Here is a 27,860-nt window from a genome sequence, read left to right as displayed (position 1 = left end):
GCTCCTATTTCTTGTGTTCTTGCAGAGGCCAGAACCTTGTGTAGACTCAGACCAGAGGCAGGCTTTCTTCCCTGAAGGACAGTAGTGACCATTTCACTTCTGACAAAGGATCAAACAGGTTTCATGGTCACTTTTTCCTTGTGCCAGCCCCATAAATAACCAGATTAATTCAGCTCAATTTCACAACCTGCCTTTTGTGAGTTCTTTCTCATCCCCTTTTTTCTGTTTAAAATCAATTTCAGATTATCTGAAGCGGAGGATTTCCAATCAGAAAACTCAAACCAAACATCCCATCAGGATCAGATGGAGTCACCCAATTTATTGTCAGCTGAATATTTGTGAGTTTTGAACATGGAAGGAAAAAGCACTGTTCACAGTGGGGAGAAACAGTGGGAATGTGGGGAGGGATTCAGATCTCCATGTGAACTGGAAACTCATTGGCCCAGACACACCAGGGAGAGGTCATTCACTTGCTCCAAGTGTGGGAAGGGATTCTCGCGCTCATCCAGCCTGCTGCAACACCAGCGAGTTCACACTGGAGAGAGACCTTTTAATTGTTCCAACTGTGGGAAGGGATTCGCTCAGTCAGGCAACCTGCTGAGACACCAGCGAGTTCACACTGGGAAGAGACCATTCACTTGCTCAGAGTGTGGGAAAGGATTCGCTCGGTCCTCTGACTTGATGGCGCACCAGCGAGTTCACACTGACGAGAGACCATTTAAATGTCCAGACTGTGGGAAGTGGTATAAAAGTTCCCGGGACCTGATACTCCATCAACGTGCTCACAGTGACGAGAGGCCATTCAGATGCTCTCATTGTGGGACTGGGTTCAAACAATCGTCTCAACTCACTGAGCACCAGCGTACTCACACCGGGGAGAGGCCATTCACCTGCTCTGTGTGTGGGAATGGGTTCAGTCGGTCATCTAACCTGCGGACACACCAGCGAGTTCACACTGGGGAGAGACCTTTCACATGTTCTGAGTGTGGGAAGGGATTCACTCAATTATCCACTCTGCTGAATCACCAGAGTGTTCACAATGAGAAGAGACCATTTCAATGTCCAGACTGCAGGAAGTGCTACAAAAGTTCCCGGCAACTGCTCCACCATCAACGAGTTCACACTGAGGAGAGACCTTTTAACTGCCCAGACTGTGAGAAATGCTTTAAAAGTTCTGGGGAACTGCTGCGCCATCAACGTGTTCACACTGACGAGAAACCATTCAGGTGCTCTCACTGTGACGCTGGGTTCAAGACATCATCTGACCTCACTGTACATCAGCGAGTTCACACTGGGGAGAGGCCATTCACCTGCTCCCAGTGTGGGAAGGGATTCACTCAGTCATCCTCCCTGCTGACACACCAGCGAGTTCACACCAGGGAAAGGCCGTTCACCTGCCCCAAGTGTGGGAAGAGATTCGCTCAGTCATCCAACCTGCTGAGACACCAGCGAATTCACAAATAATTTCAATAAATTAGCTTTGTGTTAACAGTGTTTAATCTTTTAACATCTTTAACATATGTTATTTCCTTTTGAAGGGTTCTCACACGCCCCTGTCTCTTCCATCCTCACCTCCAAGTGTGAGGAGCTCAGGGAGCTTCTTTGTAAGATTGGGACAATCTGATCAGCTGCCTCTGCTGTTTCCCTCCCTTCCACAAGCTCACCGGGACAAACCGTGTCTAAAGTTCCGTCTTGCCCAAGCCCAGACCTACAGCTTTCTCCAGTTTCTCTCCTATCTCCCTTCATGCCCTCTGCATCTTGTCCATGAGACCCGCCTTGTGCTCCATCAATCCTATTCTCACTAAACTGCTGATCATCCAACTTCCCCACATTAGGTGATATTGTTGACGGTTCTCTCTTTTCTCTCACACCGTCCCTCTCACTTTCAAATCCACTGTCATCACCAATCCTAAAAAAACACTCAATCCCACAGTCTTTGCCAGCTACTACCCCATCTCCAACCTCTCTTTCCTCTCCAAAGCCCCTGAACTAAGTGTCCCGCAAGTGTTTATCCTTTGCCCCTCCTGTTTCTCATCTAGATGCCGCCACTGGGTGACATAATACAGATAGACTGTTGTCTATCTTCTTCCTACTCAGCTTCTCTGAGCTGTGAACCGGGCAGCTGAAAGCTGATACTTATTAACTTTTTCTGGACACAGCCCCTGAGCACGATCAATGGTGTTCCTGAACTCTGGTTCACCATGATCAGTCTCTGATTGATTTAATTCCATTTACAGGTCCAGGCGGAGGGCGATCGAAGGGGTCTCCAACCTGACTGTCTGCCCCCTCTACCGCAGCTATATTCATGGCCAGGTGTCCCTGGAAAGGGAGCATGTGGTGTCCGAGGGCACCACTGAAGCCTTCCATGCCCGCTGGGCACTGCAGGGACTGGGGTGTATTATTGACCCCTTTAATCACATTTTAATTTGATGCTTTAAGTTTCCTTTCCGCTTTGTTTTTTGTTTCGGGCGGTTCCCCTCCTTTTAGGGAGCTGCCCCTTTTGAGTTGTCCCGAAGTTAAGTTGATTTTGTTTATTTGGTTGGACACAAGAAAGATGTCCCTGATTTATTTAGGTGGTGTGGAATCAGTTTCTGATTGGTTTCTTCATGGTGATGGTCATCTACCGATCATTTCCTGCAACCTCCTGACTGGCCCTCTAATGTGTCAGTTACTTTCGGAGTCTGCCCCACGTTATAACCTTTCCTGTCATTTTATTAAATTTTATGGCTTCTTTATACTGAGATAATGGGGGCCTAAAGATATCTTCTTTGTCACTTATTTGAGATAAGCAAGTTTATGGTGTCAAATCCCCATGGTTAACATTTGGGTTCATTGTCTCAAATGTCTAATTGATGTGTAGAAATCCTGTAGAGTTCTCATTGGGGCAGGTGACTCTCAGTATATTTTGGTTAAAGAAAGTGCTTGCTGGTTTTTGTAGTGGTTGCCAGAGCTTGGAACACAGTTAATTAAAAGGACACAAAGTGACACACAGACTCAAACTAATACAGAAATTACAAAGTTACTTCAGATCTGAAATCCAAAGATAGTGGGCATCAAATCAGTGTGTAAAAGGTGAGATAGCAGGAAACACAAATACAGTATGATACATTCAATTGATAAATGTTCAAAAGTAATTAGTCAGAATAACCACTACGCTATGAAAACTGATTGGAGAACTAAAATCTTTAATTTTTCAAATCAAAGATAGTTATAAAGTCTGAAGGAAAGTAACTGCTTCTTTTAAGATATTACAAGTTAAAAGGATACATTAATTTATGACACGGTGCTGAAGGTTTGAAACTTCACAGCTGATTTCTTCACACAATATGGTCGCTAACTCAAGTATAACTGTTGTTGTCAATGGCAGAGGAATGAACAATTCTAGACCTCAGCTCATCCAGAGTTGATGGGATCCACAGGACTCTGTAATTAAAGTATAAAAGTGTAGCTTTACACCGGCCTCGGGTCATGTGATGTATTTCACTTGTCAAATAAGGATGCAGCTACAGACAAAGCCAGTTACATGGTACGAATGTATTACAATTCAGCAGAATATCACATCAGGTTAATTGATTAATAAGCTTCAATTACTTGATCATTACACATAACTAAGCTACAAACTATTAAACATGACCGTTCCTACAGTCAAACAACAGGCTGACACAGTCATACTTTGAATCATATCTTACTGCCAATGTCTCACAGGAACAAGGAGCAGGATTCGGCTATTTGGTCCCTCGAGTCTGCTCCACCATTTAATCAGATCAGGGCTGATCTGATAGTAACCTTAAATCTGCATCCTGCCTACCCCCAGTAATCTATCACCCACTTGCTTGCCAAGAATCTATCTACATTTGCCTTAAAAATATTCAAAGATCCTGCTCCCACCGTCTTTTCAGAAGAGTGTTCCAGAGGTTTACGACCCTCCTGAAAGAAAATATTTAACCTCATCTCCGTTTTAAATGTGTGAACCCTTATTTTTAAACAGGGACCCCGAGCTCTAGATTCTCACAGAAGAGGAAACATCCTTTCCACATCAGCCTGTCAAGACCCTTCAGGATCTTCCATGTTTCGATCAAATTTATCTTACTCTTCTAAACTCCAGCAGACACAAACCTAGCCTGTCCAAGCTTTACCCATAATCCACACATTTCTGGCATTAGTCTGGTCAATCGACTGCTTCCAATGCATTTACATCCTTGCTTAAACAAGATGACCAATACTGTACACCGTACTCCAGATGTGGTCTCACTGGTGCTCTGGATAACTGAAGCATAACCTCCATATTTATGTAATTAATTCCCCTCACAAATGATAGCTTTCCTAATTACTTGCTTTTCCTGCTTACGAGCTTTTTGTGATTCATGCAAAGAACAAATAACAGCACAGGAACAGGCCCTTCGGCCAACGCTGATCACATTGTCCTATCGACACCAACCGCTTATATCGCTCTATTCCCCGTCTGTTCATATGTTTCATAGAAAGAATCATAGAAACCCTACAGTGCAGAAGGAGGCCATTCGGCCCATCGAGTCTGCACCGACCTCTGCACCGACCACAATCCCACCCAGGCCCTACCCCCACATATTTTACCCGCTAATCCCTCTAACTTACGCATCCCAGGACTCTAAGGGGCAATTTTTTTAACCTGGCCAATCAACCTAACCCGCACATCTTTGGACTGTGGGAGGAAACCGGAGCACCCGGAGGAAACCCACGCAGACACGAGGAGAATGTGCAAACTCCACACAGACAGTGACCCGAGCCGGGAATCGAACCCGGGACCCTGGAGCTGTGAAGCAGCAGTGCTAACCACTGTGCTACCGTGCCGCCCCAGATAAGTCTTAAATGTCACTAACGTGTCTGCCTCAACCACCTCACTTGGCAGCGCATTCCAGGCCCCACCACCCTCTGTGTAAAGAACATCCCCCGCACATCTCCACTGAACCTTTCCCCCTTATCTTGAGCTTGTGCCGCCTTGTAATTGTCATTTCTGCCCTGGCAAAAAGGTCCCAACTGTTCATCCTATCCATACCCCTCATAATTTGATAAACGTCTATCAGGTCACGCCTCAGCCGCCATCTTTCCAGGGAGAACAATCCCAGTTTATTCAATCTCTAGAACACTCAGGTCCCTCTGCATCTCAGAGCTCTACAATCTCTCACCATTTAGATAATCTGCTTCCCTTTTATTCTTCCTGCCAAAATGTGCTGTCCTACCAGCAGTTCAGACCTGAGTGGAGGGAGCAGAGTAAGAGTGTTAACAACACCAGGTTAAAGTCCAACAGGTTTATTTGGTAGCAAATACCATTAGCTTTCGGAGCGCTGCTCCTTCGTCAGATGGAGTGGAAAAGTGCTCTCAAACAGGGCACATAGACACAAAAATCAAGTTGCAGAATACTGATTAGAATGCGAATCCTCCAGCCAGCCAGATCTTAAAGATACAGACAATGTGGGAGGAGGAAGCATTAAGCACAGGTTAAAGAGATGTGTATTGTCTCCAGACAGGACAGCCTGCAAGTCCAGGAGGCAAGCTGTGGGGGTTACTGATAACGTGACATAAATCCAACATCCCGGTTTAGGCCGTCCTCATGTGTGCGGAACTTGGCTATCAGTTTCTGCTCAGCGCTGTCGTGTGTCGTGAAGGCCGCCTTGGAGAACGCTTACCTGAAGATCAGAGGCTGAATGCCCGTGACTGCTGAAGTGCTCCCCCACAGGAAGAGAACAGTCTTGCCTGGTGATTGTCGAGCGGTGTTCATTCATCCGTTGTCGTAGCGTCTGCATGGTTTCCCCAATGTACCATACCAAATCATTAGCTGAGTTTCTGGATTAATAGTTCAGCAATAATACCACCAGTCATCACCTCCCCTAGTTCAACATGGAGTGTAGGAGAACAAGTCAGGAGCAGCACTGGGCACCCTAAAACTGAGATTCCAACCTGATTACTCTGTAACATGAGACTATAAACATGCTAAACAGCAGAAGCAGCATGTTCCAGGCAGGGCCAAGCGATCCCACAAACAACGGATCAGATCAGAGCTGCAGTCCCCCCACATCCAGTCGTGAATGGTGGTGGACAAGAGAAAGCTCCACAAACATCACCATCCTGAATGACTGGAACTGTGATTAGTGTTTGGTGATCACGGATGTGTTACTGATGCCTTCCATGGATTCTCAGGCCAGGAAAGACACTCTGGAAGGTATGGGGAGCTGGGACTTGTCCATGAGAGTAACTGAAGGTATGAAAACTGAAATAATCCAGAGTTAGAAAGGAGAAAATGCCACAAAAATGCAGCAATTGGTAACAAGACATTGATTAATATTTTCTTATCCTGGAGAAATGAAGGTCTCAGCTTTGTGTCTTAAACAATATGAGTTAATTTGACATTTATCCGGAGTAATAAACTCCAGCCCAGTTATAGCAATCACAAACATCAGCAAAAACACACCCCAACTGTCAGAATGAACGTTGTTCAGTCCTGGATGTGATTAACAGCAGCAATAACAGCAGAATCCAATTCCTCCAGACACCTGCCAATTTGCTGGTGAGTTAGAAGATGGGTTGACTGAGTGAATCCCATCTCACACTCAGAGAAGGTGAACGGTCTCTCTCCATTGTGAGTGTGTTGGTGTCTCAGCAGGTGGGATGAGTGAGAAAATCCCTTCCCGCATTCAGAGCAAGTGAATCATTTTTCCCTGGTGTGAATGTGCTGGTGTGTTCGCAGGGTGGATGAGCGAGTGAATCCCTTTCCACAGTCAGAGCAGGTGAACGGTCTCTCCCCAGTGTGAACTTGTTGGTGCCTCAGCAGAATACTTGAGGTCTTAAAGCTCTTCTCACATTCAGAACATTTGAAAGGTTTCTTATCTGAGTGAACAAGTTGGTGTGATCTGAGGCTGGTTAAATAAATGAATCCTTTTCCACACAAGGAGCAGTTGAACGACCTCTCCCCAATGTGAACTCGCTGGTGTTTCTGGAGGCTGGATAACAGAGTGAATCCCTTCCCACACACTGTACATCTGAATGGCCTCTCCTCATTGTGAACTCGTTGGTGTATCAGCAGGTCAGTTGTGGTTTTATAACTCTTCTCACATTCGGAACATTTGAAAGGTCTGTTATCAGTGTGAACCAGTCGGTGTGTAGCGAGGTAGGATAATCGTGTGAATCCCTTCCCACACACAGAGCAGGTGAACGGCCTCTCCCCAGTGTGAATGCGTTCATGTTCAATGAGGTTCTGTGATTGTTTAAACAGCTTCCCACAGTGAGAGCAACTGAACTGTCTCGCAATGTGAACAATCTGGTGCTTGACCAGGTCCTCAGAGGTTTTAGAGTTGTTATCACTGTCAGAGTAGTTAAAAAGCCTCTCTTCAATGTGAACTTGCTGGTGGGTCAGCAGGTGGGATGACTGAATGAATCCCTTCCCACACACGGAGCAGGTGAATGGTTTCTCCCCAGTGTGACTGCGGCGATGTATTTCCAGCAGCGATGGGTAACTGAATCCCTTCCCACAGTCCCCACATTTCCATGGTTTCTCCATGGTGTGGGTGTCCTTGTGTCTCTCGAGGTTAAACAATCTGTTCAAGCCTTGTCCACATAAAGAACTTGTGTATTATTTCTCAGTAAGGGAATCAAGAGTCATGGGGATAAGGCAGGAAAGTGGAGTTCAGGATTATATCAGATCAGTGAATAGTGGAGCAGACTGAATGGGCCCAATGGCCTAATTCTGCTCCAAGATCTTCTCATCCTTTGGCTCTCTGCTGTGAATAGTGAAACTTTTTTTAAAAATCAGGCTGTGTAACTGGTTAAAGCTCTTTCCTCAGTCAGTTTACTGGAACACTCTCACCCAGGTGTGTGTGTATGTCTTGGTGCTTTTCTAGTCACAGTGACGTTTGAAATCTTTCCTCACCGCCAAAATAGAAAAACATTTCTCCTTCCACATTTAAAGGTTGATGATATTCAGGTTCTGATGAATTGAGGGACTCTATCAGCTCTTGATGTAATGTTTGGTTTCAGTTTCCAATCTGCAATTCATCGCCCTCGTGGACCTTGTAAAAGACATTGGCAGAGTCAGTATCATTGTCAGCACAGGATAGAAAGTCATAACAGACAATTCTCGTTTCCATGGAATATTCTTTTCTCTCTTGTTTCCCAATCTTGTGGTCCAATCAACTTCCATCTCAACTAAACCAGAACTTTGTATCCAGTGTCTATGAGACACTCTGTACCCTGAGTTGTGGAAGGTATCGAGTGTTCCAGTCGACACTGCACGCTTCTTCTCCAGGACCACGCGAGCATGGACAAGACCGTGGGAGAGAGGCCGACAACCTAGTTACCCCATGCTGATCTACAAATCACTGTTTTAACCAGCCCCAAGAGCAGGTCCAGGAAAAGATCCTCTGACCTCCCAAGCCTCCTCCACATGGGAAGCCAATGATTAGGAGCATGGGGCAGAATAGAAGTGGAACTAAAAGTGGAGAAGCAGCTCCTTCAGGGACTGCAACCTCTCACACTGAATATGTACATGGTTCATGGACTCCTGCAAACATCAGCTGCAGGCTGGGAGCGGGTGAAACTGTTTAGACACCTGTTGCCCAGTTTGCTGGGAGGCATGGTGACACAGTGGTTAGACCTGGCTTCAGTTCCCGGATTGGGTCACTGTCTGTGTAGAGTTTGCACATTATCCCTGTGTCTGTGTGGGTTTCCTTCAGGTGCTCAGGTTTCCTCCCACAGTCCGAAAGATGTGCTGGTTAGGTGCACTGGCCGTGCTAAATTCTCTCTGTGTACCTGAACAGGCGCCGGAGTGTGGCGACTAGGGGATTTTCACAGTAACTTTATTGTAGTGTCAATGTAAACCTATTTCTGACACTAATAAAAAATATTCACTCTGATGTGCTGGAAACTGGGACCCGGTGGGAACTGTAAAACCTAAGCCCCGCCCTTACTGTTGCGTCACGAAGACCCTGGCGCATGCGCCTCTCGCTGATCCAAGATGGCGGCCTTTAGCCTGGACTTGGGCCTCGGGGGGGAAAAGATCCGGAGCTGCAAACACGGAAGCGCAGAGTCTCAATCGGGGTTTGAGGTGCCCACCAGGTGTTTAGAAACTCTTCTCCAGAGCCGGCTCCATCGCTCCCTCAGAGTTTCCGCTTCCTTTCCCGTGGCAAAGAGACCAAAAGAGAGACTCACCCCGTCGCCATGACTGACTGCGCATGCTCCAATACAGGGCGATACTGTGGCTGAACAGTGCCTTCCTCTGGTGTAAATAGGGGGCATTCACCACCGCGGCGAATGCTGGGTAAACCCTCCGTCATTGAAAGTCGTTATTGTTGACCGGTGATCTTTTTGCTGCGATGTGGAGATTGGGAGGAGGGTCGAAAAAGCTGTGCACAGATCCTTCATTCATCAGAAAGAACAGAAGTGGGAATTGGTGGATAATTGTGATTTATTATTGTCACATGTATTGGTTTACAGTGAAAATTAATGCTTCTTGCGCGTTGTACAAAGTATACTGTTCCACAGGAGCAGGCTGAGGGTAAGGGAGCTTGTGTGTGCACTAATTTATTTAATTATTTTTCAGTTAGATCAGTGAAAAAAATCGGAGGTTGTTTTTCTAAACAGGAAATAGGCCCAACAGCAGCCTGGGAAGGTTTTGGAGGGTTTAAAAGTGCTTAACTTGGAGGTTTCAGCCTCATTGTTCCACAGGAGCAGGCTGAGGGTAAGGGAGCTTGTGTGTGCACTAATTTATTTAATTATTTTTCAGTTAAATTAGTGAAAAAAATCGGAGGTTGTTTTTCTAAACAGGAAATAGGCCCAGCAGCCGCCTGGGAAGGTTTTGGAGGGTTTAAAAGTAGGCCGCACCTTTGAGCGGGCAGCGGAGTGAGCAGGGGACAGAGTGAGAGCTAAAAGGGCTTTGGCTCACAGGGCTTCGGCGAAGGCGAGGAAGGTTGTTTGTTTGTTTTTCTTCGGTTACACCCCCTTTTTGTTTTATCCCCAAAACTAAAAAGGACATGGCTGGTATGAGTGGGAGGCCAGTATACTGCATTCGGTGTGGGATGTGGGAGTTCCTGGAGACAACTTGCCTCCCGGAAGTCCATATCTGTGCCAGATGTGTGGAACTGCATCTCCTGAAGGATCGTGTAAGGGAGCTGGAGCTGAGGCTCGATGAACTCAGTTTAGTGAGGGAAAATGAGAGAGTAATAGATAAAAGTTATAGTCAGGTAGTGACACCAGGGTCTCGGAAGGAAGACACGTGGGTCACAGTTAGGAGGGGTAATAGTCAGAAGGGTGATGTGCCAGAAAGTACCCCAGTGGCAGTCTCCCATAAAAGAAAGGAATGGGCAACAGATGGGAAAAGGGAAGGGAGTGAGCAGTCTGTGGAGGGATCCCCTGTGGTTGTCCCCCTCCAAAATAGGTATCTTGTTTTGGATTCTGTGGAGGGGGATGACCCTCCAGGGGTAAACCACGAGGACCAGATCGCCTCCACGGAGACAGGCTCAGGGGTCCGAAAGGGAAAGAAGGGGTTTAGGAGAGCGATAGTTGTGGGGGACGCAATGGTTAGAGGCACAGACAGGCGCTTCTGTGGGACTGAACGAGAATCCAGGATGGTAGTCTGCCTCCCTGGTGCCGGGGTACTGGATGTCTCCGAGAGGGTAGGAAGCATATTTAAAAAGGAAGGTAGTCAAACGGATGTGATTGTACACATTGGGGGAAATTATGTAGGTAGGAAGAGCAGGGGGGTCATACGAGAGAAATTCAGGGAGTTGGGTGCTCGGCTAAAAAGTAAGACCTCCAGGGTAGCAATATCTGGACTGCTCCCGGTGCCTAGTGCAAGTGAGGCTCGGAACAGGGAGATTCTACAGTTGAACGCATGGCTAAAGGACTGGTGCAAGAGGGAGGGTTTTAAATTCATAGATAACTGGGAAATCTTCAAGTCAGGATGGCAACTGTACAGAAAGGATGGGTTACACCTTAACTGGAAGGGAGCAAATATCCTGGCTGGGAGTTTTGCTCGAGTGTTTCGGCAGGATTTAAACTAGTGTGGCAGGGGGGTGGGGAACAAAACAGGAGGTCAGTAAATACTGAGGCTGGGGTCGAGCTGGGGGCCAGGGCAAGGCTAGCTAAGAAGAGGAGCACTCTGGAGGAGGAGGACCTGACTGGGCCTGGAGGTCTGGAGTGCATCTGCTTCAATGCGAGGAGTGTAACGGGTAAAACAGACGAACTTAGGGCCTTAATGCTTGTGCGGAATTTGGATGTGGTTGCGGTGACGGAAACTTGGTTAAAAGAAGGACAGGACTGGCAGCTGAATATTCCGGGGTATAAGTGTTTTAGGCGAGACAGAGGAGGGGCTAAAAAAGGTGGGGGAGTAGCGATATTAGTTAAGGAGCATATTACCGCGGTGCAGAGGGTAGACAACTTAGAGGGGTCATGTACTGAGTCACTGTGGGTGGAACTCAGAAACAGGAAGGGTGCAGTCACTATGCTGGGGGTGTACTACAGACCACCCGACAGCCCACGGGAAGTGGAGGAAAGGATATGTCAGGAGATTCTGGATAGGTGCAGAAAACATAGGGTTGTTGTAGTGGGGGACTTTAATTTCCCTGGCACAGACTGGAAAGTGCTTAGAGCTGGGGGACCGGACGGGGAGGAATTTGTCAAATGCGTACTGGAAGGTTCTTTGGAACAGTATGTAGATAGCCCGACTAGAGAGGGGGCTATACTGGACCTAGTTCTGGGAAATGAGCCCGGTCAGGTCGTCAAAGTTTCGGTAGGGGAACATGTGGCAAATAGTGACCACAACTCTGTTAACTTTAGGATAGTAATGGACAAGGATGAGTGCTGTCCTACGGGCAGGGTGCTAAATTGGGGGAAGGCTGACTATAGCCGGATTAGGCAGGAATTGGTGGATGTTGATTGGGAGAGGATGTTCGAGGGTAAGTCCGCGTCTGGCATGTGGGAGTCTTTTAAGGAACTATTGATAAGGCTGCAGGACAGGCATATGCCTGTAAAAAGGAAAGATAGGAAAGGTAGGATTCGAGAGCCGTGGATAACCAGGGAAATTGAGGATCTGATTAAAATGAAAAGGGAGGCGTACGTTAAGTCCAGGCAACTGAAAACAGATGGAGCTCTGGAGGAATACAGAGAGAGTAGGAAAGATCTCAAACAGGGAGTTAGAAGGGCAAAAAGAGGTCACGAGATGTTCTTGGCAGGCAGGATTAAGGAGAATCCTAAGGCATTCTATTCATACGTTAGGAACAAAAGAGTTGTCAGGGAGAAAATCGGACCTCTCAGGGACAAAGGAGGGGAATTATGCTTAGAACCCAAGGGAATAGGGGAGATCCTAAATGAATACTTTGCATCGGTATTCACGAAGGAGAGGGGCGTGTTAACCGGGAGTGTCTCGGAGGGAGGTGTTGACCCGTTAGAGAAAATCTCCATTACAAGAGAGGAAGTGTTAGGTTTTTTTAGGGAACATTAAAACTGACAAAGCCCCAGGGCCTGATGGCATCTATCTTCGACTGCTCAGGGAGACAAGAGGTGAAATTGCTGGGCCTCTGACGGAAATCTTTGTCGCTTCTTTGGACATGGGTGATGTACCTGAGGATTGGAGGATAGCGAATGTGGTCCCGTTGTTTAAGAAGGGTAGCAGGGATAACCCAGGAAATTATAGGCCGGTGAGCTTGACGTCCGTGGTAGGGAAGTTGTTGGAGAGGATTCTTAGAGACAGGATGTATGTGCATTTAGAACGGAACAATCTCATTAGTGACAGACAGCATGGTTTTGTAAGAGGGAGGTCGTGCCTTACAAATTTGGTGGAGTTTTTTGAGGAAGTGACAAAAACGGTCGATGAAGGAAGGGCCGTGGATGTCGTCTATATGGATTTCAGTAAGGCATTTGACAAAGTCCCACATGGCAGGTTGGTTAAGAAGGTTAAGACTCATGGGATACAAGGAGAAGTGGCTAGATGGGTGGAGAACTGGCTTGGCCATAGGAGACAGAGGGTAGTGGTCGAAGGGTCTTTTTCCGGCTGGAGGTCTGTGACCAGTGGTGTTCCGCAGGGCTCTGTACTAGGACCTCTGCTATTTGTGATATATATAAATGATTTGGAAGAAGGTGTAACTGGTGTAATCAGCAACTTTGCGGATGACACGAAGATGGCTGGAATTGCGGATAGCGAAGAGCATTGTCGGGCAATACAGCAGGATATAGATAGGCTGGAAAATTGGGCGGAGAGGTGGCAGATGGAATTTAATCCGGATAAATGCGAAGTGATGCATTTTGGAAGAAATAATGTAGGGAGGAGTTATACAATAAATGGCAGAGTCATCAGGAGTATAGAAACACAGAGGGACCTAGGTGTGCAAGTCCACAAATCCTTGAAGGTGGCAACACAGGTGGAGAAGGTGGTGAAGAAGGCATATGGTATGCTTGCCTTTATAGGACGGGGTATAGAGTATAAAAGCTGGAGTCTGATGATGCAGCTGTATAGAACGCTGGTTAGGCCACATTTGGAGTACTGCGTCCAGTTCTGGTCGCCGCACTACCAGAAGGACGTGGAGGCATTGGAGAGAGTGCAGGGAAGGTTTACCAGGATGTTGCCTGGTATGGAGGGTCTTAGCTATGAGGAGAGATTGGGTAGACTGGGGTTGTTCTCCTTGGAAAGACGGAGAATGAGGGGAGATCTAATAGAGGTATACAAGATTATGAAGGGTATAGATAGGGTGAACAGTGGGAAGCTTTTTCCCAGGTCGGAGGTGACGATCACGAGGGGTCAGGGGCTCAAGCTGAGAGGGGCGAAGTATAACTCAGACATCAGAGGGACGTTTTTTACACAGAGGGTGGTGGGGGCCTGGAATGCGCTGCCAAGTAGGGTGGTGGAGGCAGGCACGCTGACATCGTTTAAGACTTACCTGGATAGTCACAGGAGCAGCCTGGGAATGGAGGGATACAAACGATTGGTCTAGTTGGACCAAGGAGCAGCACAGGCTTGGAGGGCCGAAGGGCCTGTTTCCTGTGCTGTACTGTTCTTTGTTCTTTGTTCATAGAGCAGATAGGAGAGAAGGGAAGAAAAGGGTGCAGAATGTAGTGTTACAGTCATATCTAGGGTGTAGCAAAAGATCAACTTAATATAAGGCAGCTCCATTCAAAAGTCTGATGGCAGCAAGGATTAAGCTGTTTTTGAGTCAGTTGATACCTGATCTCAGACTTTTGTATCTTTTTCCCGATGGAAGAAGGTGGAAGAGAGGGTGTGTGGGGTTCTTTTTTGATTTGATTTATTATTGTCACGTGGATTAGTGTACAGTGAAAAGTATTATTCCTTGTGCACTATACAGGCAAAGCATACTGTACATAGGTAAGGAAAGGGGAGAGTGCAGAATGTAGTGTTACAGTCACAGTTAGGCTGTAGAGAAAGATCAAGTTAATGAGAAGTAGGTCTATTCAAAAGTCTGATGGCAGCAAGGAAGAAGGTGTTCTTAAGTCAGTTGGTACATGATCTCAGACTTTTGTACCTTTTTCCTAATGGAAGAAGGTGGAAGAGAGTATGTCTGGGGTGTGTGGCATTCTTTATTATGTTGGCTGCTTTTCCGAGGCAGCGGGAAGTGTAGACAGAGTCAATGGATGGGAGGCTGGTTTGCGTAATGGACTGGGCAAATGCCCCAAAGTTTTCAACAATCAGCAGCAATGACAGCAAAATCCAACCACTCCAGTCAAATGTAAACTCGGAAGCTGGTGTGACTGAGTGAAGTATTTATTTGAGTAACTGTCAGGATTGTTTTCTCATGGATATTCCAAGTCATTTTTAAAATCATTCAATTGATTCTAGTCGTTGGTGAGACTAGCATTTATTGCCCTTGAAAAGGTGGTGGTGAGCTGCCTTCTTGAATCGCTGCAGTCTATGTGGTGTAGGTACATCCATAGTCTTGTTGGGGAGGGAATTCCAGGATTTTGATCCAATGACATTGAAGGAACAGTGACATATTTCCAAGTCAAGATGCTGAGTGGTTTCGAGGGGGACTTCCAGGTAGTGGTTTTCCCCACCTGTCCACTGTCCTTGTCCTCCTAGATTGTAGCGGTCATGGGTTTTGTTTCCTTGTTTTCCTTTCATCTGTGGAATTTGCTACCCCAAAGTGCGGTGGATGCTGGGCAGTGAGTAATTTAAGGAGGAATTGGACAGATTTTTAATTGGTTATGGGTTGAAAGGTTATGGGGAGAAGGCAGGAAAATGGGGATGAGAAGCATATCAGCCAGGATTGAATGGCAGAGTGGACTTGAGGGGCCGAATGGCCTAATTCTGCTCCTATATCTTATGAATGTATGAACTTGCAGGTTTCATACAGATTTGCAAAAAAATAAAAAATTCTTTGGAAGTGGACATTACTGGCAAGGCCCAGGTATCTGTCCTGAATTACTATGATGTGGAGATGCCGGCGTTGGACTGGGGTAAACACAGTAAGAAGTTTAACAACACCAGGTTAAAGTCCAACAGGTTTATTTGGTAGCAAAAGCCACACAAGCTTTCGAGGCTCTAAGCCCCTTCTTCAGGTGAGTGGGAATTCTGTTCACAAACAGAATTTATAAAGACACAGACTCAATTTACATGAATAATGGTTGGAATGCGAATACTTACAACTAATCCAGTCTTTAAGAAACAAAACAATGGGAGTGGAGAGAGCATCAAGACAGGCTAAAAAGATGTGTATTGTCTCCAGACAAGACAGCCAGTGAAACTCTGCAGGTCCACGCAACTGTGGGAGTTACAAATATTGTGACATGAACCCAATATCCCGGTTGAGGCCGTCCTTGTACAAGGCCCAGGTATCTTTGTACAAGGTATCCTTGTACAAGGACGGCCTCAACCGGGATATTGGGTTCATGTCACAATATTTGTAACTCCCACAGTTGCGTGGACCTGCAGAGTTTCACTGGCTGTCTTGTCTGGAGACAATACACATCTTTTTAGCCTGTCTTGATGCTCTCTCCACTCCCATTGTTTTGTTTCTTAAAGACTGGATTAGTTGTAAGTATTCGCATTCCAACCATTATTCATGTAAATTGAGTCTGTGTCTTTATAAATTCTGTTTGTGAACAGAATTCCCACTCACCTGAAGAAGGGGCTTAGAGCCTCGAAAGCTTGTGTGGCTTTTGCTACCAAATAAACCTGTTGGACTTTAACCTGGTGTTGTTAAACTTCTTACTGAATTACTATCACAGACAGAGATATCTTACCAATCACCAATTGTCCTTTGTGATGGTGATAGTTGGCCGCCTTCTTGAACCTCTGCAGTCCATATAGTAAAGGTGCTCCCACAATGCAAGAGTATTAGAATTTTAACCCAGATTTTAACCCAGGGGCGGCACGGTAGCACAATGGTTAGCACTGCTGCTTCACAGCTCCAGGGACCTGGGTTCAAATCCCAGCTCAGGTCTCACTGTCTGTGTGGAGTTTGCACGTTCTCCCTGTGTCTGCGTGGGTTTCCTCCGGGTGCTCCGGTTTCCTCCCACAGTCCAAAGATGTGCGGGCTACGTTGATTGGCCATTCTAAATTGCCCCTTAGTGTCCCAGGATGCATAGGTTAGAGGGATTAGTGGGTAAATATGTAAGGATATGGGGATAGGGCCTGGGTGGGATTGTGGTTGGTGCAGACTCGATGGGCCGAATGGCCTCTTTCTGCACTGTAGGATTCTATGATTGTAAGAGTCACATTGAAGGGACAGTGATATTTGTCCAAGTCAGGGAGTTGTGTGGTTTTCCCATGTCCCAGCTGCTCTGGTACTTCCAGGTGGGGAAGATTGTGGGTTTAGGAGATTCTGCCAAAATCCTGGTTGAGTTGCTGATGTATAAAGTCTCTCTTCGTCATCCTCCTCCCGACCTCTCCCTCTTCACGCATAAAGGCTGAATTCTTGTTGTAGCTCTGAAGAGGTGGAGGGTTCCTTTCTCTCAGTGCATTGGTGAACAGTTTGAGGCTTTGTCACAATCCAGCAGCTTTCATATCCACTATTTCCTAGTCCCAATTCCACAGTTTACCAGATTAGTTCAGCTGAATTTCGTATTTTGTGTTTTAATGGCTTGTCTCTCATGTTTCCCTCTTTCTGTTTTCACTTCATTTTTCAAGGGATTAGAACGTGAGGAATGACAGACAATTGTAAATCAAGGATCACATCAAGATCTGACAGAGTGTCTCGATTCATCAGGATCTAAACATCATCAGCCTTTCAACATGGAAGAAAGAAGGACCGTTCACAGTGGGGAGAAACCATACACGTGTTCTGTGTGTGGACAAGGCTTCAACCAATCATCTGGCCTGTAGAGTCACAAGCGCAGTCACACCAGGGAGAGACCGTATAAATGTGGAGACTGTGGAAAGGATTCAATTATCCAGTTGACCTGGAAAATCACTAACACATTCACACTGGAGAGAGAACTTTTACCTGCTCTGAATGTGGACAGCTGGCCTGTTGACACACCAGCGCATTCACAGCAGGGAGAGGCAGTTCACCTGCTCTGAATGTGGAAAAGGATTTACTCAGTCATCGGCCCTGCTGATACAGCGACACATTCACACAGGGGAGAGGCCTTTCACCTGCTCCGTGTATGTGAAGGGATTCACAGATTTCTCTGCCCTGCAGAGACACCAGCGGGTTCACACCGACAAGAGTTTAAATGCACTGAGTGTGGAAAGAGTTTTAAAACTCCACGCACACTGCGGGAGCACCAGTACATTCACACCGGTTCCACACCGTTCAGCTGCTCCCACTGCCAGAAGGGGTTCAGGACATCATTCCACCTTGTGGCACATGAGCGCATTCACACTGGAGAGAGGCCATTCACCTGCTCTGAATGTGGGAAGGGATTTAACCGATCATTCAACCTGCAGAAACACCAACGAGTTCACAGTGAAGAGAGACCGTTTAAATGTCCAGACTGCGGGAAAGGCTATAAAAGTTCTGAGGAACTGCGTCACCATCAACGTATTCACTCTGACGAGAGACCATTCACATGTTCTCACTGCGGGACTGGCTTCAGGCGATCAGGCGACCTCACTGTACACCAGCGAATTCACACTGGGGAGAGGCCGTTCACCTGCCCTGTGTGTGGGAAGAGATTCACTTGTTTATCCTCTCTCACTTCACACCAACTTGTTCACACAAATGAGAGACCGTTCAAATGTTCTGACTGTGAGAAGAGCTTTAAAAGCAGAAAACTTCTGCTCGCACACCAGCGAAATCACTCTGAGGACAAACCGTTCACCTGCACTGAGTGCGAGAAAAGATTCACCCGGTCATCCATTCTGCTGAGACACCAACAAGTTCACAGTGAGGAGAAGCCGTTCACTTGTTCAATGTGTGGAAAGATTCACCCAGTCATACAACCTGGTGAGACACCAGCGACTTCACCAGTGATCACAGGGGTGTGATTCTGCTGTTATTGCTGCTGCTAATCACATCCCAGACTGAATTGTGTTTATTCTGATAGCTGGAGTATATTTTTGATGTAAATCGGCCCTGTTGAACTTGGGGTGAGCCCCACAGCATCTCACATTCATATGTCAATAAATCTTCACGCCTGCAGACCTTGTTTTAAATTTAAATCACTCAGAAACTGTATTGAACTAAAGATGAATAATAAACAGATCACAGTCCAATCCACCCCTGTGTGAATGTGCCGATGTATCAGCAGGCCGATGACTAAAGTCTGTTTTGTAACTTCAGGATAAGGATGTGAAAGCTCTGAATGTTGGTTCTCTCATATGTCGGCTGGAGCTATTTGATAGGCAGGATGTTAATAGCTGTAACCTTGTCAGATGTTAAGGAATTACTATTGGAGTAAACTCACCCATTTATAACCTCAGACTCTGGTCCCTATTGTAATGAATAAGTAACACAGTGGAATAGCGGGATAAATATGTGGGGCTACGGGGATAGGGCCTGGGTAAGATGCTCTGTTGGAGAGTCGGTGCAGACTCGATGGGCCCTGTACCCTTGTGCATTTACCCTGCTAACCCCCCCAACCTACACATCTTTGGTCGCTAACAGATAATTTAACATGGCCAATCCACCTAACCTGCACATCTTTGGACTGTAGGAGGAAACTGAAGCACCCAGAGGAAACTCAGACACAGGGAGAAGGTGCAAACTCCACACACAAACCCAAGGCTGGATTCAAACCCAGTGCTGTCAGGCAGCAGTGCTAACCACTGTTCCACCGTGCAGCCCTTCATCTGCTGCTGAATCCCACATCCACACATTACTGCCAGACTGGACAATTTCAACACATTCCTGACTGGTCTCCCACATTCTGTAATTTTGAGATAATCCAAAATGTCCCCATGTCTTGCAGACGCTTCCTCCATCTCCACAACCCCCTCTTCTAATTCTGGACCTCTGTGCAGCCCCTTTGCAATTCCTGCAGCATTGCTGGCCGTGCGGACTAATGTATGGTTCAATTCCCATTCCAGCTGAGGTCAGTGTCGGAGCTGTCTCCTCACCCTGCCCAAGAGTGGGTGGTAACGGCAGCCTACTACTGACACAAACTGCCAGGAAAACAGCTCTGGATGACACATCAGCAGACATTTGGGGTTCCAAATGCTTGAAAACTGTTAACCTGTGTGAAATTGAGGTGTATTCCAGACTAATTTAAATATAGGATGAGTGTCATTGCTTATTTAGTCACTGCTATAAACAGCGGAATTTTCACTTTGTAAACCTCAGCTTGAAGGAATAAAGTGAATAAATTGGGATATTAACTTTTACCATTATCCATCTGAAGCCAATGGACTCCTTTTTCCCTGTCCTGATGTGACACTGAATCTTCTTAGGTTTGAAGAAGAAACTTAACCTTAGAGCACTGGGTGGTACAGTGACACAGTGGTTAGCACTGCTGCCTCACAGCACCAGGGATTTGGATTTGATTCCCGGCTTGGGTCACTATGTGGAGTTTGCACATTTTCCCCGTGTCTGTGGATTTCCTCCGGGTGCTCCGGTTTCCTCCCACAGTCTGAAAGATGTACTGGTTAGGGTGCAATGGCCAAGCTGAATTCTCGCTCAGTGTACCCGAACAGGTGCCGGAGTGTGGCGACTGGGGGATTTTCACAGTAACTTCATTGCAGTGTGAATGTAAACCTTCTTGTGACTCATAAATAAACTTTACTATTGGCCTCAGTACCCGAGACCTGGCAGGGTGGCAATAATGGCCTGGGGCTCCAGTGAGGTGGACTGGAGGGGCTGGAGTGGGCAAGAGGTGACACTGGGAGGAGCAGCAGCTGGGAGGCCTACAGCGACCTCTGGTGGACAGGAGGGGCGACAGCAGCAGCGCAGTCTGCGCAAAAGCTTCCCCAGTTCAGCTGATCAGAGAGACTGGGAACCTCTTGAAATGTAAACTTCAGCTTCTCACATTCACCCCCATTCATCCCTCTCTCCCTCCATCCACCTCACTCTCCCTCCCTTCTCCATCCCTCCCTCTCACCATCCATCCCTGTCTCCCTCCTCCCATCCCTCCCTACAATAAGAACCATTCACTGAGCACAGCAGTTTCAGCCTCATTCCCACAGTCTGTATTCCAGCCTTTATCACATCCACTCTGCTCCCAGATACTTTACACCATTAGATATTACAATTCAAACTTTATAATCTCTACAATTTACTATTTGTTCAAGGAGATGAGGGCGGCATGGTGGCACAGTGGTTAGCACTACTGCCTCACAGCGCCACGGACCTGAGTTCAATTCCTGGCTTGGGTCACTGTCTGTGCGGAGTCTGCACATTCTCGCCGTGTCTGCGTGGGTTTCCTCCGGGTGCTCTGGTTTCCTCCCACAGTCCAAAGATGTGCTGCTTAGGTTGACTGGCCATGCAAAATTGACCCTCGTGTCAGGAGGATTAGCAGGTTAAATATGTGGAGTTACCGGGGTAGGGCCTGGGTGGGATTGTGGTTGGTGCAGACTCAATGGGCTGAATGGCATTCTTCTGCACTGTAGGATTCTACGATTCTATGAGTTCACAAAATTAAAGTTAAAAGTTAAATTTATTTATTAGTTACAAGTAAGGCTAACATTAACACTGCAATGAAGTTACTGGATGGAGCTATTACAAGGGGGCATAACTCTCGGGTTCGTGGTGGGAGATATAGGAAGGATATCAGAGGTAGGTTCTTTACGCAGAGAGTGGTTGGGGTGTGGAATGGACTGCCTGCAGTGATAGTGGAGTCAGACACTTTAGGAACATTTAAGCAGTTATTGGATAGGCACATGGAGCACACCAGGATGATAGGGAGTGGGATAGCTTGATCTTGGTTTCAGATAAAGTTCGGCACAACATCGTGGGCCGAAGGGCCTGTTCTGTGCTGTACTGTTCTATGTTCTACTGTGAAATTCCCCTAGTCGCCACAGTCCGGCACCTGTTTGGGTCAATGCACTTAAATAGCGCGTCTTTCAGACTGTGGGAGGAAACCGGAGCACCTGGAGGGAACCCATGCTGACACGGGGAGAACGTACAGACTCCACACAGACAGTGACCCAAGCCGGGAATTGAACCCGGGTCCCTAGCGCTGTGAGGCAGCAGTGCAGACAGACAGTCAAGAAATCATCAATTCCACTCCCACCCGGAGCTATGGGGATATATTTATAAATTATCTCATTTCACAATAAAATCCACACACTGAGTTTCAGATTTGCTTCTGTTATTATTTTGGTGCCCAGCACGTGGATTAGACTGAGACTGACATCAACCCTTCATGGTCTCAGTCTGTCTCTGTGTTTGTGAGAGTGCCTGAGATTGAGTGTGTGTGTGTGCGTGTGTCCGTGCATGCGTGTGCGTGCGTGTGTGTGTGTGTCCATAGAAGGATAGAAACTAGAAGCAGGTGTAGGCCATTCGACTCTTCGAGCCTGCTCCACCATTCATTTTGATCATGGCTGATCATCGAATTAATTATTCTGATCGCCGCTTCCTCCCATATCCCTTGGTCCCTTTAGCCCCATGAGCGATATCTAATTACTTCTTGAAATCATATATGCGTGTCTGTGAATGTATTTGTGCATCTGTGAGTTTGTCTGTATCTAGAATCATGGACGATTGACTCACCCGATGAAAGCTCGTGATACCAAATAAACCTGTTGGATTTTAACCTGGTGTTGTGAGACTTCTAACTAGAATCATAGAATCCAACAGTGCAGAAGGAGGCCATTCGGCCCATTGAGTTTGCACCGACCACAATCCTATCCAGGCCCTATCCCCTTAACGCCATGCATCTACCCTAGCTAGTTCCCCCTGACACTAAGGGGCAATTTAGCATAGCCAATCCACATAATCCACCCAATCTTTGGACTGTGGGAGGAAACTGGAGCATCCAGAGGGAACCCACGCAGACATGGGGAGAATATGCAAACTCAACAAATAAACTCAACAGTGACCCAAAACTTGAATCAAACCCGGGTCCCTGGTGCTGTGAGGCAGCGGTGCTAACCACTATGCCACAATGCAGTAATCCAGGGGAATGGGATTAATTGTTGGATTACACAGTGATATGTTACAGAGCAGAAATCCAGGAGAACTGGATTAATTGTTGGATTACACAGTGATATATTACAGAGTCTTAAAATCTGAAATAAAACAGTCAATGCCACAAATAGTCAACAGGCCCAGCAGCTTCTATGAAGGCAGAAACAGAGTGAAACATGCAGCCAAACATCCATATGAATGAGGAGCAGCAGTGGACCATTGGGCCCCTCTGCTGCAGCATTTGACAAGATCCCGACTGATCTGATTGTGGCCAGAACTCCATTTTTCTGTCTCCCCCCTCTCCCCCCCCCGAATCCTCCCCCCCCCCCCCCAAATCCTGACTCTCTTGTCAATCAACAATCCATTTATTCAGCCTTAAAAATATTCATTGACTCTGCCTCCACTGCTCTCTGGGGAAGAGAATTCCACAGACCAAAGGCCCTCAGAGTGAAAAATCTCGTTCTCTCTGTCCCTAACGTCTCAAGCGCTCTCCAGAGCCACACAGAGAAAATCAGGATAAAAGCAAATTACTGTGAATGATGGAATCTGAAACCAAAAGAGAAAATGCTGGAAAATCCCAGCAGGTCTGGCAGCATCTGTCAGGAGAGAAAAGTGCTGACGTTTCGAGTCCAGATGACCCTTTGTCAAAGACTGACCTCTGAAGAATTGAGAGAGGGAGGTGGAGAAGAACAACATGAAAGATTTGCAAACTGACAAAATGTTTCACGGCCCAAGACCAAAACGAGTGGTAATGGGACAAGTAAAGACACAAAAGATGTTCTGGATGAGGTGTGAATAGCCGGTGAGCGATAGTCTGAATGTAAAGTAAAGAAAACAAGAGGGAAATGAGGTGAAAAAAGCAGCAACGAAACACAGAACACAATGGGGGCAAAGATTGTGGTGTAAAATTGTTGAGCTCAGTTTTGTTCTGAAGGCGGTAAAGTGTCTCTTTCAGTTGCGAGAAATAATAATATATTTCCCAGTTCCGATGACAGGTCACATTCAGTCTGTTTCTCTCTCCACAGAGGCTGCCTGACTTGTTGAGTATTTCCAGCCTAAAGAGAAAACGCTGGAAAATCTCAGCAGGTCTGGCAGGAGACAAAAAGAGCTGAGGTTTCGAGTCCAGGTGACCCCTTTGACAAAAACAGCAATTTGCTTTCATTCATGAATAATTCCAGCGTTTTCCGTTTGATGTCAACCAGAGAATGTGTAAGAATTGTCAGACCTGGAACAGATGTCTCTTCCTCAGGACACCCCAGCTCGGGTCTGGGTGGCCGGGTGGGGGAGGGGGAGGGGGAGGGGGAGGGGGGGGGTAACGGTCACAATTTTGTGTTTATGTCTGGTGTGAATAATCCCTTAGATTAAACGGAGAAGTTTTTTAAACTGAGGAAAGTAACTGCATTTGGGCGCTGACTTTAAACAACATTAACAAGCCCGGGCTGCTGGAGAAACATTTTGGGATTTGTGAGCAGTCAGTTCCGGCTGGTTTGAAGTGAAATCCTGTCGGTGCTGCGGCAAATCTGAACTCAAACCAGACAAACTGGAACCGCTGGGTTAGAGATTCCGGGTGTTGGCATGTGGGAGCTGGGGGAGGGGGAGATGGCGGGAAAACTCTGAGCCTGACTTCAGACAGGGTGAGCGGGGTAAAGGGGAGGAATGACAGAGTTAATGTGGGAGTCAGGGACAATAGCAGAAGGTGGGAAGCTCTGGAAAGGAGCACGGAGGGTAAAGGCCGTCAAAGAATGCGTGTTTAAATGAAGATAAAAGCAAAATACTGCGGGTGCTGGAATCTGAAACAGAAACAGAAAATGCTGGAAATCTCAGCGTCTGTGGAGAGAATAGAGTTAATGCTTCTAGTCTGGATGATCACAGATGCTGTCAGGCCTGCTGAGGTTTTCCAGCACTTTCTGTTTTTGATTAACTGAAGGTTCAGCAGGGAAAGAAGCAGGGAACTGAACACACTGAACCCAGGGGGAGGGGGTGACCCAGGATAAGGTACAGGCACAGTTCAGTGAGGCTCTGCAATGTCCATCAACACATCCACATTCAGACCTTAGAGCGCCAAGGGGGAGGGGAAGGAGAAACTATTTGGGGCACAGCAGGAGGTCACCCCTCCCCCCACTCTGGGGTTCCACATCCCTCCCACACCTGGATAGGGTTGGCTCAAGGTGCAGGAAGCTGCAAGCTGAGAGGCTGAGCTGTGAACTGGGCCGGGTTGGGGGTTTGAGTGACAGTCCTGGGGCTATATCAGGACAGGAACTGCCACAGATTCCCCCTTTTTCCTGGGACGTTTCAGTGGAGCTGTGTTGGTGAGTGTTTGTAATCTCTGTCTCACTGTCTCGGTAATGGGGGTGGGTTGTAGATTGCTGTGAGTGTTAGACTAAATAACCTCTCCTCATGCTGCCAGTTCCAGTCTGCAGACTCCATTTCTCAGTCCAGTCTGCTGCTCTGTCTCTCTCTCTCTGTACTTTGCTGCAGTGCTCCACATTCTGAGCAACATCCAGCCCATTGTTATCACCCGAAATTTGCGGCAAACGACCTTCACTGTGGCACAGCGGTCAGCACTGCTGCCTCACTGAGTCTGGGTTCGATTCCAGCGGTGGGTGACTGTCTCTGTGGAGTTTGCACAGTAAGAAGCCTCAGAACACCAGGTTAAAGTCCAATAAGTTTATTTGGAATCAAAGCAAATTACTGCGGATGCTGGAATTTGAGACCAAAAGAGAAATTGCTGGAAAATCTCAGCAGATATGGCAGGATCTGTCAGGAGAGAAAAGAGCTGATGCTTCGAATCCACATGACCCTTTGTCAAAGCTTTGACAAAGAGTCATCTGGTCTCGAAATGTCAGCTCTTTTCTGTCCTTACAGATGTTGCCAAACATGCTGAGATTTTCCAGCATTTTCTCTTTTGGTTATTTGGAATCACGAGCTTTCAGAGCACTGCTCCTTCATCAGCGCTCTGAAAGCTTGTGGTTCCAAATAAACCTGTTAGTCTTTAACCTTGTGTTGTGAGGCTTCTTATTGTGCTTACCCCAGTTCAGCGTTGGCATCTCCACCTCATGTGTGGAGTTTGCACAATCTTCCTCTGTCTGTGTGCATTTCCTCTGGGTGCTCCGTTTTTTCTCTCATAGCCCAAAGATGTGCAGGTTAGGTAAATTTGTCCCTTGGTGTCCAAGATATGTAGTGTCTAATTTGATTTATTATTGTCGCATGTTCTGGGATACAGTGAAAAGTATTATTTCCTGCGTGCTATACAGAAAAAAAGTAAATTGATAGAGTACATAGGGGGAAAGGAAAAGAGTAGGGTGCAGAATATATTGTTGCCGTTCCAGTACAGACTCGATGGATCGAATGGCCTCTTTCTGCACTGTAAGGATTCTATGATTAGTGAATTCTGGCGAACAACTTTTGAATGGAGGGGTTTCTGAGGCGCCGAGCATTGTGGGAATTGTGACCGCCATTAGTCAGTGACTAACTCTAAATGTTTAATTGCAGACTGAGGGCAGGTCAGCAACCTGAACCCTCAATTCTGTTTGTGACTCTCACAGGCTGTCTGGCCTGATGACTATCTCCAGTATTTATTTTCTTTGTCCCAGAAACAATCTCTACAGAGTTTTGTTTCTGTGTTACTGTTTTATAGGTTCGAGTTTAGAAACACAGTTAGGAGCTGGCTTAAATCAGGCTGTCTGTTGGATGCAGAACTCAGTTCCTGGTCCCCCGTGTGGGTTTTTTTATTGTTGTTTCAGTCTGAACTCTATTCATAACTTGCCTCTGTGGGTTCTCTCTCAATCCTGCTGCGTTTTTCCTGCACCTTCTCTTTTAATTTTAAGTGGAACATTAATATCTGCTTAGTACACAGGCCAATTAATCACAAATTCAGAGGAATGTATTAAAAAAATTAATTCATCTCAATTGCACCAGATAGTTTTCTATTATGTCTTTGACAATGGCGCCGTTAATTCCCAAGCACGCCTGCGGGTGGGAAAGTATCCTCTTCATTCCACAGGAGCCTATTGCGCAGGCGCAGTGCTGAATCTGGAGTGTGCGCAGTGCCACTTTGCTCGGAGCCCTGCGAGTGCAGGGTACGCTTTTTCCAGCGGGTGAGAGTCAGTGTGGCGGAGGGAGGAATGGAGTCGGGGTGGGGAGGGAGCGGAGGCTTCAGAAATGCCCGCTCCAGGTTGCAAGGCCTGAATAAGACCATGCCGGTTCCGGGTTTGCAGCTCCCGGGGTTTTTTCCCGCGAACAGGCTCCGGTTTTCGGTCGCCATCTTGTTTCAGCGGGGAAGGAGAGCGCATGCGCTGCCGTCGGTGGCGGGTCACAATGGGCGTGGTTTCAGGGGCTGGTTCAGAACCTCGACCTTCAGAGGGACAATAGGTAGCAGGGCGCATGCGCAGCTATCCAAGAACATCGGAATAAGAATTCGGAAAAGGAGCCAGTCATTCGGCCCATCGAGCTTGCTGCATCATTCAATAAGATCATGTCTACTTTGGAGAGGCTGGATAGACTGGGACTTTTTTCTCTGGAGCATAGGAGGCTGAGGGGTGATCTTATACAGGTCTATAAAATAATGAGGGGCACAGATCAGCGAGATAGTAAATATCTTTTTCCAAAGGTGGGGCAGTCTAAAACTAGAGGGCAAGGGTTTAAGGTGAGAGGGGAGAGATACAAAAGTGCCCAGAGGAGCAATGCCGGGCAAGGTGGTGGAGGCGGACACACTGGGAACATTTCAGACTTATCTAGATAGCCACATGAACGGAGTGGGAATGGAGGGATACAAAAGAATGGTCTAGTTTGGACCAGGGAGTGGCACGGGCTTGGAGGGCCGAAGGGTCTGTTCCTGTGCTGTATTGTCTTTGGTCACCCTATTATAGAAAGGATATTATTAAACTAGAAAGAGTGCAGAAAAGATTTATTAGGATGCTACCGGGATTTGATGGTTTGAGTTATAAGGAGAGGTAGGATAGACAGGGACTTTTCTCTGGAGCGTAGGAGGCTGAGGGGTGATCTTATAGAGGTCTATAAAATAATGAGGGGCACAGATCAGCTAGATAGTCAATAGCTTTTCCCAAAGGTGGGGCAGTCTAAAACTAGAGGGCAAGGGTTTAAGGTGAGAGGGGAGCGATACGAAAGTACCCAGAGGAGCAATTTGTTCACACAGAGAGTCAGAGAAGTCTACAGCATGGAAACAGGCCCTTCGGCCCTCCTTGTCCATGCCGTCTTTATATTAAAATCCCAATTGCCCGCATTTGTCCCATATCCCTCTATACCCATCGTACCCAAGTAACTGTCTAAATGCTTTTTAAAAGACAAAATTGTACACACCTCTACTACTACCTCTGGCAGCTTGTTCCAGACACTCATCACCCTCTGTGTGAAAAAAAT

General features: G+C 46.9%; 2 protein-coding genes across 2 annotated transcripts in view; both read left to right on the top strand.

Annotated features, from left to right (window-relative positions):
* LOC144486403 (uncharacterized) overlaps positions 1 to 27,860 on the top strand; it is a 151,273-nt gene that overhangs the window by 46,263 nt on the left and 77,150 nt on the right. The window lies entirely within an intron of this gene.
* On the top strand, positions 406 to 26,040 carry LOC144486398 (uncharacterized; the record flags this gene model as incomplete). Its single annotated transcript, XM_078204434.1, has 3 exons — positions 406 to 1,368; positions 17,792 to 18,365; positions 26,027 to 26,040. Coding segments are annotated over 3 exons (1,551 nt in total), but the record flags the coding sequence as incomplete, so codon positions are not given.

This window comes from Mustelus asterias, unplaced genomic scaffold, assembly GCF_964213995.1.
Source record: "Mustelus asterias unplaced genomic scaffold, sMusAst1.hap1.1 HAP1_SCAFFOLD_331, whole genome shotgun sequence".
NCBI lineage: Eukaryota > Metazoa > Chordata > Chondrichthyes > Carcharhiniformes > Triakidae > Mustelus > Mustelus asterias.
Note: the sequence above shows the minus strand (reverse complement) of the source record. Positions and strands in the feature narration are given on the sequence as shown.